Here is a 13243-nt window from a genome sequence, read left to right as displayed (position 1 = left end):
TCTCTCCATTGCATTTTATATTTGTGCTAATTGCTTTACTAGAGTACATTGTGTGAGTGAACTGCACTATGCCCCAAGTTGTTTGCTGCCTCAGCCTTTCCCAGTGGTTTTGTCAAAGTAGTTTTCTTCCACAGAGCTGGCAAGCAGAGACCAAATCCCTCACTGCTTCTAATAAAGAATACAGTACTGACATACGCATATGCTGGCCTACCTAGCTGTTGACTTGTCTGTGTTGTAGGAAGCGTTCATGGGATGCTGGGGCAGCAGGTATCAAAGTAGAGGGAAAAAGTCCTTTGATTCTTCCCTAAAGAATTCCCAGTTGAAAGGCTGAGGAACAAGGATATTGGAGAGGTTGGAGGATAGTTATTTCCTTGTGAGCCTTTAGCAATACGAAAAATCATAAATACAAGTTAACTGCACTGTTGTAGTTGCAGGGTCTGCAAAATTATCCTTAAAGCCAATTTCTAAATAATTCCTAAATTATTTCTCAGTTATGTTCCTGTGGGTGGGCAAAGTTCTCTTGTATTTCAGTCCAGATGCAAATCTTCAGAAAGGATTTGGAAGGGTAGAGCTCTGTGGCTGGACTCAGAAAATGGTATGTGGATATGTGGGACGGACGATATTTGTACATTCTGCAATAGGAAGTGAAAACTCTGTGAGGATAAATGGACAAACTATAAGACAAAGAATTCAGTTGTTTGTTTGTTTGGTTGTTTTGTTTCCATTGAACTTCATTTCTTTTTCCAAAGTAGGGCATGCATTTGATTTCTTTCCAGCATCGCTGATGCATTAGAGTTTCTTCCCTGTTGAATTGTATTTCCCATGAAGTCAACTAAATCTTATGTCTGTCGTTGCTTTTGGTCTCTCAGAGACATTTGGGAAGTGACTTGCTCGCTTGCCTGGTATTGACTGCCTTCAGCTAATGTCACTTCATTTATTCCTTGCTGCAGATGACTTCTGATTCAGTTGTCAGTATCATGACCCCTTCTCCTCTCTTCCTTATTTTCTTTCCAATGGGAAAATTATACCATTACTTAGAACTGCTATTAGTTTTGTAATGTGTTCTTCCGTGCATCAGAGCACTGTGCATACTCAGGGTGAAACACCACTCACAGTAAAGCTGTTCTACTCTGTATGGGTTTGTAGAGGGTGAACCACACCATGGTACCTGTGCGTTCTCCAGAAGTGTAAAAGCGGGATGACAAATAAGTTATGCAGCTTTTTTTTTCTCTCGTCTTTTCCGTGAGTATAATATTGGCTTTATGGAAGTGATAAGAAATTCAACAGAAAATTTCAAAGTACCAGTCTGAGGAAGAAAAAGGTCCATCCCATTTCATTTGTATAGAAAGTGGTTTCATGCCATACATACCTTGTAATGCTGGCGTGGCATACTGGCTTACACCAGTCCTTTCAGCTGCACTATCTATACAAATGCACACATATGCTTTTAGGTATTGTATACAGGAGACAGCAAAAGTTAAGATATATGTTGCATTTGGAGCTGAAGATTGGTGAGGTTTGTGATGGTCATTAGTAAAATTAATTCCCCGCCTTCAACCATTCCTGATGAAAGCATAGACAAGAGTTATCTAGGAATTGGACTCACCAAGGGGCAGAATTCATCAGCTCCTGTCTTTATTCTACAGCTTTGGCCAAGGTTTTCAGATTCTGTGCCCCAGACTGATGAGCATCTGAACAACATGATCAAGATCTTGGACCTTCATTCAATGCTTCTGAGATCACCAAGGCAGGAAATGGAGGAATGGTGTCATCTTGGTATCCCAGGCTGACCAGTTTGGGACTAGGAAAATCATGTATGGAAGCCATTCTTGCATATTATCAGTAAGGATCTTGCCCCTGGTGTAAGAGTGTAGGGTAGGTCATGTAGCCAGAGCAGTAGAAACACACAAGACATTTGTGTTAATGTCTTTCCAGCTGTGTACATGGCAAAGAACCAGAAGTGAGTATCTGTTATACGATATACCAAACTTTCAAATATCATCCCAAAAATATCGTGTGTTATATGGGCTGGAACATCCAGACCGAGACAGAAGATGTAGAAGGACTCAGTCATGCTTCTGCAACTTAGATTTACTGATGGGATATAATTTAGTTTCCCTGTGTGGGAAAACAGCTCATTAATTTTTCAGAGAACATGCACTAGAGAGGCCGTCTCCGTTGGTACAGGAAAACCAAATCATCTTTCTAATATGAAATAATAAAAGGAACTAATTTCAACTTTAGTGAGGTATTAAAAAACTTGAAAGCTGACAAATTTAATTTTTTTCCTCAGTGATTCACTACGAACTTTTGTATAGTTACCTATATTGCTTCTGTGTATTAAGAAATGTGTGGTGTCTTGTCCTAAGCCCCAAACAGAATCGGTCTCAATCTGTGTTTGACATAGATATGGGTAAAGACCGCTTGCTTAGCTTTCTGTGTGCTTCCCAGCAGTGGGCTTATGAGCGTATTACAAAGACATAATAAGTAACATAAATGTTTATCACAAAAATTGTAATGTGAGTGCCCAGGCTACTGTTAGCCATCATCATAATCTCTGGACTGTCTTCCTTAAAAGCATGAATTTTCTAGCTTTTTTCCTTTTCTGTGGTCCAGTAATGCTTCAGGATAAAGCATAAGGATTACATGACCATGTATAATGAGAATGTTCCTGTTCTGAGATCTTTGGGAAGGAGAGGCAAAGCCGTCAGGATGCAGCTGCAGCAGAAGAGGATGTGAAAGCATGGCAACTGCGTAGCAAGGAGATGTGGTTTTCATCTCTGTCGCACAGTGGGAAGCACTTCATTCAATAAGTTTTCTGTTCTCCTTACTTAGAAACTTTTGAACCTACAGGCTTTTGGGGTAAAGGTGCTTGGAGAACACTCATTACTTACCAGTAAATAAAACCCAACTAAACACAACTAAAAGGACTAAAGTTCTTTCTGAATAAAGGAAGATGCTGAAACACATCTTACAGTAAGAGGCCGTCAAGACACAAAATCAATCTGTCTCTAAAAGTCCTACTTGTCTATTGTATTTTTCAGGTGTTTGTGAGAGGATTTCACGCTTTCCAGTTTGTTCCTACTAAGGGGCATTCAAAAGGAACAGTGTTCAGGAAGTGTAGCTTTCTTTGATAGTGCACACGGAGACTATTCGTAAGACCTAAGAGATAAGTTTTTGAGAGAAGAGCGGGAAGGAATGATGTGTTTGGTCTTTCAGTCTCCTGTGTGGAGTTGCAACAATACCGATGTCAGGAACCTTTTGACATTTCCTGAGGAACAGTTTGCCCTTCCAAGCAGAACAAGAACAGTATTTTGTCTCTGTGTAAGACAGTAAGAAGATTAGAAGAAAAAAGAGCTTTCACAAATATGGTGGTGATTTATCTACTTCCTAACAGATAAGGTGAGGAAGAGACAGCACTGACATTTAATGTGGGCTGTGGCACCGGCTACAACTCAGCACTGTAACGTATTTTTTCCCTTGATCCTCAAAACAAATTGTTTCAGGAGACTTATTTGTTCTTTTCCTTTGTCATTTATTTAAATAAATTCTCACCAACTTCTGTGACTCATTTCCCCCCAAGGGGCTCGCTGTGCTGCCAACAAAAGGAGATGCAAAGATTAACAAACTTGCTGTCTGGCTTAGAGAAAATCCCACTGGTGGTTCACCTGCCCTTGCTTCGTCTGAGGACACTTACTTAAATGTCTCATAGGTAGAGTAATTGAGCTTTACTTTTGGTTGGAGCCAGTTTTCACAAGCAGAGCATTTCCTTCCGCCCTGCACACCTGAGTGGCCTGTTGTGTGTTCTGGGTGGTCCTGAAGGGATTTCAGAGGCCTATATGAGAAGATTAACCTAGTACTCTCCAAAACCCCTTAGTGCTACGTCACGGCCCAGTAATGAGCTGCAAAGTTACTCTGGTACCATTCAGTACCAATGGAGCACTAGTTGGAATGCCAGTCAAAGCCTTTAGTCTCTAATTTTAGTAGATGAGCTTTCCTGGGAGGTCCACCTGCCTTCCTACTGTTGACCCTCCGCAAACACCTTGCATTCATGCTCAACTCTGTTTTCCACCCAGTCCCCTTCTGCTTTTGGGTGGCCTGGTTTTTGCTATGGAAATAAGGGAGCGGGGGAAGTATGGAACCTTCTGCTCTGGAAATCTGTCACTAGGCTTCTAGAGCTGCACACTGTTAGTCTGGTGAGCAGTGACATGGGAAAAAAAATGACAACAGTAATTTGGAAGCTGAGAGAAGTAACTGCATTCAGACATTGGCAAGATGTATCTTTAACTTGGATAAGGCTACAGCAAAATGAGTTCAGTGAAGCTGAAAGAGATGTTGCCAGCGGGAGGAGGAGTGGAATTGGGAAAATAGATGCTGTGCAGACTGTCATTATTATTTACTCTGTGAGGAAGCATGAAAAATACTACATTGAGCAGATGCAAGAAGATGCAAAATACAGTTATTTTCTAATCGATATTTATAAAAATTAAAGGTAGAAACAGATGGAGAGTGGAGAAACTCTACATCCTTGTGGGATGTAGGCCTTAGAAAATACTGTTGCAAGAGAGCATCAGAATGAAACTGAAGAAATTCCTTAGAACATTAAAGAACAGAATGCCGTTTATCTAAAGTACAACAGCAAGCTATTTTGAATATGGTCTGTTGTGTTTGGAGGTGGAATTATGTTTTGATTTATATGGACCTAAACGGACTTAAGTTTTTATTTGTAATGTCAATTCTAAGCTTGCAGGGGTAGTCCATCGTCTCTCATATATACTTGGAGAACATCCTGTGCTAGCGCAGTGGAGCCCTTAACTTTGGAACTCAGTCGTCTCTACAGCTTCTAGTACCTTAAGTGTAGTATAGAAAAAACAAAGGTGGAAACATAATGGTAACTGCTACACATATAAAGGATGGGTTACTTTTATTAATTTTAGATAGCTATGTTTGTTATGGCCACTGGACTGAAGGATAATGATCAGCTGATTTCCTGTCTGACAGATGTTCTAGATTTGTCTCTGCACACTTTTTAATCAAGTGCATAAATCAGAATTCACATACATGAAAGTGTGTCAGACTGTGTCCATCATCATCTTCCTGGGCTGTCTAGTGTTATGGAATTAAGAGAGAGTACATCAGGGGAGAAAGAGGTGAGCTAGAGAGGAAAGGGAGGGTTTTGAAACAAGTGCACAAGGTGGGTAAGATGAAACTGTACTACAGAAAAGAGTAGTTTCATATAGCATGAGTTGTAGAGCAGATTTTCTCCATTTAAGAAGTAACCATTTAGGGACCAAAACATCCATGCAGGAGAGAAAAGAGAAAAAAACAAGTCCACAAGACAGGTTTGAGAAAGTCTTTGGTGTGTTTCATTCTATAGATCTTTATGCGAACAGCAGTCAGTTCACAAGAATATTATTGTCTCACCAACTAAGTGGCTGAAATTAAATGGGCAGGAACTGCAGCAACACTGCTATTTTGGAATTGGGAACAATTTTTAACAGCTTTACTAAGCAAAAGGAGATCCTGAGTATTTTCTGTTCTGAAGTGTAATTTACAGTCTCTTTACTCGCTCTGGTGAGCATGTGGAAAAATATATTTAGGACAACTACAGTTAAGCAAATATGCACACCCACACAAAGCCATGAGACTATGTCTGTAAGTATGGATTCATTCTCTGTATTTTGATATTTCTTGTCAAGTGCTGACCTCACCCATTTTATATACCCATAGTATAATGCATTCGCTAACCGAGAATGTTGATAAACAACTTTGTGTATTTTCTCAAAGTTGCATTCTTGGAATGTCCATGTATAGTTTTTACATTTTTGCTACTAATGGACAAGATTCATTGCACTTGACCTGACTGTTTTCATGCAAGACAGGAACTTTCAGCTGAATCTCCAGATCAGAATTTGAAGTTTACTGACTTTGGTTAAAGAAAGTGGTTTTTTTGCATGTTCAAGTCATCTTTCAGACTTGCAGATTTTATTCATGCCTTCGTTTCTTGCCAGAAAGGATTCATTTATTTTATTACAAAGTATTTAGAGATACAAAGAAGATTAAGAATATTTATTCTTGGAGTTGTTGGAGTGACACAGCTGAAAGGCACTTTGAGGGAGAAAAGGAGAGTGTTCTGTCTGATGGAAATGCCAGGTCAGCATTAGTAATCAAATTTCTGCCCCTCCCTTCCTGCACATCAGAGCAAGTCATGTTTGATCTCTATTTGCCTTGTTGTTTTCCGTCCATGAAATGAGAGCACTGATATTTCCCAACCTTAGCAGAATTTTAGAAAGGGGACTATGATGCTTTGCTTCTTATATGAACTGCGCTAAAATGATTTGAGACTTTCCTTGTCCAATTCTTACTCTAAATACAGCCAGTTGTCAAACAAAAGCTGACAGCCTTCCCGTGGATTGGCCTCCAGCCCCATCTGTATCCCCTCCCACACCAAGCACTGTCCATATTTACTCAGAGACGACATTCCTGTTCCCACATTGCACACAGAACTGTATTCATATAGAGCAAGTAAATATTGGTTTTAATTTAACAATTCATGACTAATTAGAAATTACTCTGTTAATTATCAGAAATCATTGTGTACAACTCTGGTATGATTGATAGTCTTTTGTGACTCTTAATAATACAGTTGCTAACGGCAGTTTTCACACGCTGTCCCTGTGTACCACTGGCAGCTGAGTATCACCTCCTTCTGCTCCAGGTGTCTCACTTAAGCTGGCGCCTTGGGGTGTGATCCTGCAAACAGCTCTATGCCTGATCCAAAGCCCATTTTGGTCAGCAGGAGTTTTCCCATTCAATTCGATGGACTTTGAGACAGGGATTGAGGGAGCAGAGCACTGTTGGTTCTATTATTTCCAGGATTCAGTTATTTATTAGATAGAAGTCACATGCACAAGCTGAGGTTAAACCAAGCTAACAAGGAGCAGAGGAAAACAAATGGTTTGATATCAGCAGGATAAAGAAATTTTATTAAGAGTTTTAGTTTGTTTTTTGAGAGATCTTTTTGGTACAATTTGCTTCTCTGTGAGAGGAGTTTGTTCTAACAAGATTCTAGGTAAGAATCTAAACAAGATTAATAATAAAGAAAACATGCTTTGCTTCATAGAGACAGTATGACAAAATCGAGTTTCAGTTCCCTTCTGAGTGGTTGTATGGCAAAACCACTTAAAAAGAGGGATCAGGTCATACAAAGACGTACAAGCGGCTGGCAGAAAGGGCTGTTGCTGACCCCACAGGTTTCTTGTAGGTACAGAGCTGTTCATTGTGCTAGTCTGATGTGCAAATGACAACATAAGGAAATGCACAGAGGTTCTTTTATCTTCTTCTGGGGCACAAATAAAGCTTAAGCACTCATTATTGAAATATGTGGCTTTTAATAACAAAAGATCCGTTGGCAAAGCCTCTGACTGCTGTACTGTTGAGCAAGTGATTAGCACCCATCCAATGGGCTAAAAGCTGTTTTCTTCTTATGTTTGTTACATATGCAGATGTTGCTATGAGGAAAGGAGTCAGCAATGACTGATGTGGAGCCTGTGGTCACAGATTTTGCAGCATCAGGACGGGCAGGCCGCCGGAACGCCTTACCAGATATTCTGGGCTCTCCTGCTGGTGCTGGGACTTCAGACCTGCCGCACAAACTGGCTGAGCTCTCTGTTTCAGAAGGTAATGGATGCACATTCAAGAAACTGATATTTTTATGCACTCGTCCTTTGCTTTCTCCTTAAGACTTCTGCCACCATGTGGTTTTGATGTCAATACTAATATTTCTTTCTTCATTTAGCATTAAATTCAACCTTCCAAAGGAGTTACCACTTGTACCTCCTGATGAGACAAGTTAATTTTAACCCAGACTAAGTCTGCCATATCCACCCACAGATTCAGTGTTCAGCAGCCTGGGGAAGGTGCTGGGAACTGAATTCCAGTTCCCCTGAGGAAGAGCAAACACAGTTGCATTGCTGGGCATCTTGGTAAACCACCGCTCCAGCTATAAATGAAGGTCTGCTCCTGCACTGAGATAACTTAGCACAAGACAGCAAGCTACACTGTTAATCCAATTACAGCTATCTTAACTTAGGCATATACATTAAGATTAGGCTTTACAGTGATTTACTCCTGCTGGTAGGTTTTCAGCTTTGCTATCTGAGACCAGTGTCCCATTTTGCCATGTCCTTTAATTTGATAAGGTGCTCTGTTGATTTAGCACAGGTCTAATCAACACCAGCTTTACATTTGAGTTCTTTTTACTTTCAGGGGGTTTTTCGGATTCAGAAGAATCTGGTTTCTAATGCCTATGAAGTGAGAATTATAGGTCGGTCCTGAGCATGGGTTGCCCCTACTTTTTTAGGTTCGATTTGGAATTAATTTTATCTTCTCGTGTCCATCACTGTTGGTGCTGTGACAAATGCCACCGCAACTGGTGGTCCCACGTCCAGGAGCAGCGATGGTGTGGGCACAGCACAGCAGAAGGCAGCCTATGCTGAGGAGTGGAGGGTCCATGAATCTGAACTGAAGCAGATGATAGGAGGGATTCCCAGGCTCCGAGGATGCATGGTCCTGCTTGTACGTTGCCCAAAGTACAGGATATTGTGTTTTACAGCCTCCTAAAGCCCCATAAAGTCTGAGGTGGGGGAATTCCTTTGATTACAAGTTGTTCTTGCTTTCGTGATTTAATTTATATTCATGTATATGGGATTTTGTAATGTAAACCTAACATGGACTCATCGCAGGACTGTTGGGCAGGTGGAAAAAACATTTCGAGGAGGAGTGAGAAGGGACTGAATGACCACATCCTGGCTTGAACCTGGGAAAGAGAGGAAAATAAGAATCTGAATGGATGCTGGAAGGAGGCATTAATTTTTCAAAAGGAAAGTGCAAATATTTGTGAAGGAGAGAGGGTGAAGTTAAGAAAAGGGAAAGACAACAAGGTCAGATACCCTCAGGCTGCAGAGCAGCAGTGAGGGGAACTGGGAGAATCTGTAAGACCAGGTGGGAAGGATGGCAGGCACTCTGTCAGAGTACATTGAAAGTAAAGTGGGGACCCCCGTGCGCCCAGTTAAAACTCCTTTGTTTCAAGGAGGGATTTTTCCCTAGGAATATGAAAAATATGCCCCTACAGATTTTCTTCTTCTGGGGTGTGCGACTGGAGCACTGGAAATCCATTACAAAGTGCAGACAGTCACTTCACATTTAACGCTTTGGTTTTCAAGTATTATGGAGTTTTTTATTCCAAATAGCTCTTCCGCCCGGCATGGTCAGGCTCCAGCAGGAGAGAACTGTTTCCCTTACCAAGGGCGAGGTAGATGGGAATTTACATTGTTATTAGTGTCACGAACTGTGGAAGTGAAGTGACCAGTCCAACCCGCTGAAATATTCATTGCTACGTTATGTGTAAGTGACCTTTGTGTTGTTTAGAGCAGTGAACCTTGAGGGAGATGCACCATGTTAACCATGTGAAACAAAACACAAAAGAATACATGAGCTGTAGATAAGTTCCTCATGTTTGCTTCATTCTGGCCCCTGAGAAGTTTAGTACTTGGAAAGAATACACTTTTTAAAGCATGCAAAATTTCTCTCTTTGTTCTTTTTTTTTTTTTTCCCCTGGGTAAAAATAAACATGAAAGAGTGAAAATCTTGCTAAAAGAAATGTTACAGCACAGCATAAAATAAGTACTTAGACCTCATGACAGAATAATCCTCCTCTCCTAGTGCCCATCCAATGCATTAAGAAGAAATGAAATACAGCTACATTAGTTTTAGCAAAATGTACTGATGCTTTCTTACAAATACAAGGACCAGCACTGCCAGGATTTGAAGAACAATTAAGAGCATGGAATTATCCTTTGCTTTTGTCATTGACATATAGCTGTGCCAGAGCATGCCTGGAAAGAGCAGTTTCTGTTATCAGCAGTTTGCAGTAGTGATAGTAGGAAATTAATACAGGATACAGTTAGGTCCACTCTGACTGCTTGGATGCTTTCTGGGGTTGCAAATTCCACAAGTAACAGATGGGAATTTCAGCCTCATTGTGTTGTAAGTTAAACTTCTGAAGAGTCAGCAAGCAAAATGAGAAAGTTCAAATGCTGTGACAGGGAAACTGTGAAATGTTTGGGGCTCTAACAGGCATCTCTTTTTGCCTGTTTCTGGCTTTAACAATGGGTTATTAAAAAAAATGAAAACCACTTCCAGCTCAGAACAAAGAAGTTGGATAAATGAGAAAAGTGGAGAAGATGGAACATGTGGCTATATAAAGTATGCCCTAATTTTTTTCCTACTCTGAAAGATTCAGTGAAGATCATGGGAAATGGTAAGGAGGACTCTCTCCATATTGCTTCAAATTTAGCTAATGCTCATTGGATCATACATTTCCTCACTTTCTAAAATGCTGTCAGTTGCTGTCATAGTGAAAGGTCAGAACAGGATGTGCTAATACCTTTTGTCTTAGCTTAGAAGAGAAAAGAGACTTTGCTTTATTCTTTATGAATATACAAGAATCATAACTGTGTGATATAAATTTCCATGTACTCTGCAAGCTGCACCAAATTAATATTTTCATGAGATGGACAGGAGAGATTTTGGCACCAGCCGTTTATCTCAGAGCCTAACTCTGAAATGAAGATCATCTGTATCCTGTCTGATCATACTCTGATAGTGTGTAAGTTTTGGAGGGCTGAGACTTCCCACAGGTGGTCTGGTGGGAGGCCTGGGACCTGGAACCATGTTAAACAGTTGATTGGTGTCACTGGTGATCCAAAGGTTGAAGAGGAGTCTGCAAGAAGTCTGAGAGCGAAGAAGCTATACCGGTCTCCCACATTCGGTAATCCGCATTAGGGCACCATTCTGCCAATAACCTTTATTGTTTGCTGAATTTTTTCTAGGTGACTGATCTTGATAGACTCAGCAGCTTAGCACCTGTTGCACACCCAAGTGCTACCAACTATGAGATTAGATTTCCTCTAACAATGTTTTCATCTACCCTGTCTGCAAGACTCCACTAATATTAGACATCCAACCCCACACAGAAACAGCCAACAGAGGAGATTCCTGTGCTGTGCTGTGCTGCGTAATGCTGAAGGGTGTCAAATAGCTCAGTTCTTAATTTAGCAATATAAAACTCTGAAGCCTCCAAACCTCTGAGCAGACTTACAACATCAAGCAGGTGCTGCAAGAGCTTTAGCTGATGAATTGTGTACAGCATTATATATTTGCTGTGATATGTAGAGACCAAGATACACAACTCCTTTGGCTGTTTGTGGTATTTCATGGCAAGTCTCCAGGGCAAACAGCTGAAAATGTACCCCTTAGATTACAACTGTGAAAGTGGAAGATGGTACAGCCAGATATGCCGAGCAGACCTCTCCTTGCCCCCAAAAGCCATGGCCTGTCTTAGATTTGGGTATACAAACTGTTCTCTTAGCACTGGTAATGCCATGTGGGACTTGAAGGTAGCGTGAAAATGATCCTGCTTTGCAAGCAAATCGAGGCGAGAGGAGTTCTTGTTTCTCAGTGAGGGAATTTGAGCATCAAAAGCGACAGCGTGGAAGTCTTCATCTAATGACTACGTATGCTGGGGAGCTTTTTTCTTAATATAGAGTCATGTTGTTACTGAAATATCAGATCAGTAACTCTCTTAAGACCAATGTGTAGATATTAGAAAGCAAGGCATTCTTTATTGCAGCGCTAGGTGCACTCACGAATCATTTCGCAAAGGTGAGCGCACTTTTTGGTCGCATGGTTACAGCCTTTATAGACCTTTCTCATTATACATTCATTATCTTTCCCTGAAAAGGCGCTGTTGTTCTAATGATTTCCCAGAAATGTTTTACATAGGTTCCTTCCCGCTTGCACATGCTCTATCAAGCGGAACTGGGTTGGTGGTCTTTCATCGGGGTTCTCTAGTGGTTGTCCGTATTTTTCCCCACGATGTTCTCTAGTTGAATCCTCCTTGAGCACAAGCCAGGACCCCTTTTCTGATGCAACCTCTTGTAACAGTCAGTCAGGTAGATGTTTGCTAGGCATCTCCTTAACGTCTGGCATGTGTAGATAGCTTTGTCTCCTTGATGTCTCCTTAATGTCTCCTTAATATTTCCTTGATATCTGGAGATAGCTTTGAGGGAGCTCCTGCGGTTCCTGCAGTTTCCGTACATTCCTCTTTCATCAGCAAACAGGCTGTGCAGTTTCACGACCCAAAGTTTCACATAGTTTCACAACCCCTAATTCAAATGTTAGCAAAACCAAAATTCATATAAAAGTAGAAAATTTCACTTCATCAATGTAAGCATTCAACTCTAACCTATGGAAGAGTGAACTTCCAAAGCAGAGTAACAACAAATTCCCTCCTCTTGTGAAGACAGGGTGAATTCTTCTAGGTATTCCTTGGCAAAGAAGGTCACCCAGATAGCTGGCATGTTCATAAACTGAAACCAAGCAGAGGAATGCAGTATTCTAACTTGACTTTGGAAATTACCCAGAAAAAAAAGAATAATAACGATAAAAAGTTATCTCCAATCTGTTTCTTACAACCAAATGCACATTGATCAGCATGTGCAAGGAGCAGGCAAATCAACACCAACAGACAGTTGCTTTTGGAAGACGCCTCTGCAAGTTCTTTATCTTTCATGTTAATCTCTCTTTCTAAAGCACCCATGAGTGTGGTGATCAAGAGCCAGTCCAAACAGAGATGATCAGTGAACCCAAATATTTGGCTGCATTAAAAAAGCTGTGGGATGTGTGTTGTATAAATGTTTAATTCTTTTTTTAGATGAAGGAGCAGAGGGTGGAGAAGTGCCGTCATCCAAAGCCTTGCTGGAAAGTCAAGAGGCGGAAGGAAAAAGCAATGATTCCTAACACCTAAGGACTGCTGGATTAATGAAACCCGTCGACAGACTTTCCAGTTTCCCTGTGTCGCCCCTTCTGAAGTGTGGTAGCAACACACTTGTACCTAGATGACATTAACGTGGAACTACTGCTTTTTCTACTGTTGTCCTTCAAAACCAATGTTCTACACATCCAAAGGGGAAGAGAAATAAACAATGTATCTCTTGTTTTGGGTTATCTTGTGGTTACAGTATTCATCCTAACTAAACTTTTTTGACAGTTTCAATTAATATACCTAGCAAATGTACCACGAACTAATGATTGCTTCAAAATAAAAATCCTGCTTCATAATTTCCCCAAATAGCTTCTTTCTCTCTGACACAGAGGTGTATTCACCCTCCCCACCTTAAGA

The 13243-nt window shown here is 40.8% G+C and overlaps 1 protein-coding gene across 1 annotated transcript; it reads left to right on the top strand.

The window, feature by feature from the left end:
• Window positions 1-950: 950 nt before the first annotated feature.
• On the top strand, window positions 951-12861 carry PKIB (cAMP-dependent protein kinase inhibitor beta). The gene is made up of 3 exons (XM_009950423.2): window positions 951-965; window positions 7527-7680; window positions 12776-12861. Exons 1-3 carry the CDS (start codon window positions 951-953, stop codon window positions 12859-12861), a joined length of 255 nt encoding a protein of 84 aa, XP_009948725.2.
• Window positions 12862-13243: the final 382 nt, after the last annotated feature.

This window comes from Leptosomus discolor, chromosome 2 (genome assembly GCF_034619465.1).
Source record: "Leptosomus discolor isolate bLepDis1 chromosome 2, bLepDis1.hap2, whole genome shotgun sequence".
In the NCBI taxonomy this organism is placed as follows: Eukaryota; Metazoa; Chordata; class Aves; order Leptosomiformes; family Leptosomidae; genus Leptosomus; species Leptosomus discolor.
This window is presented reverse-complemented; position numbering and strand designations above follow the sequence as displayed.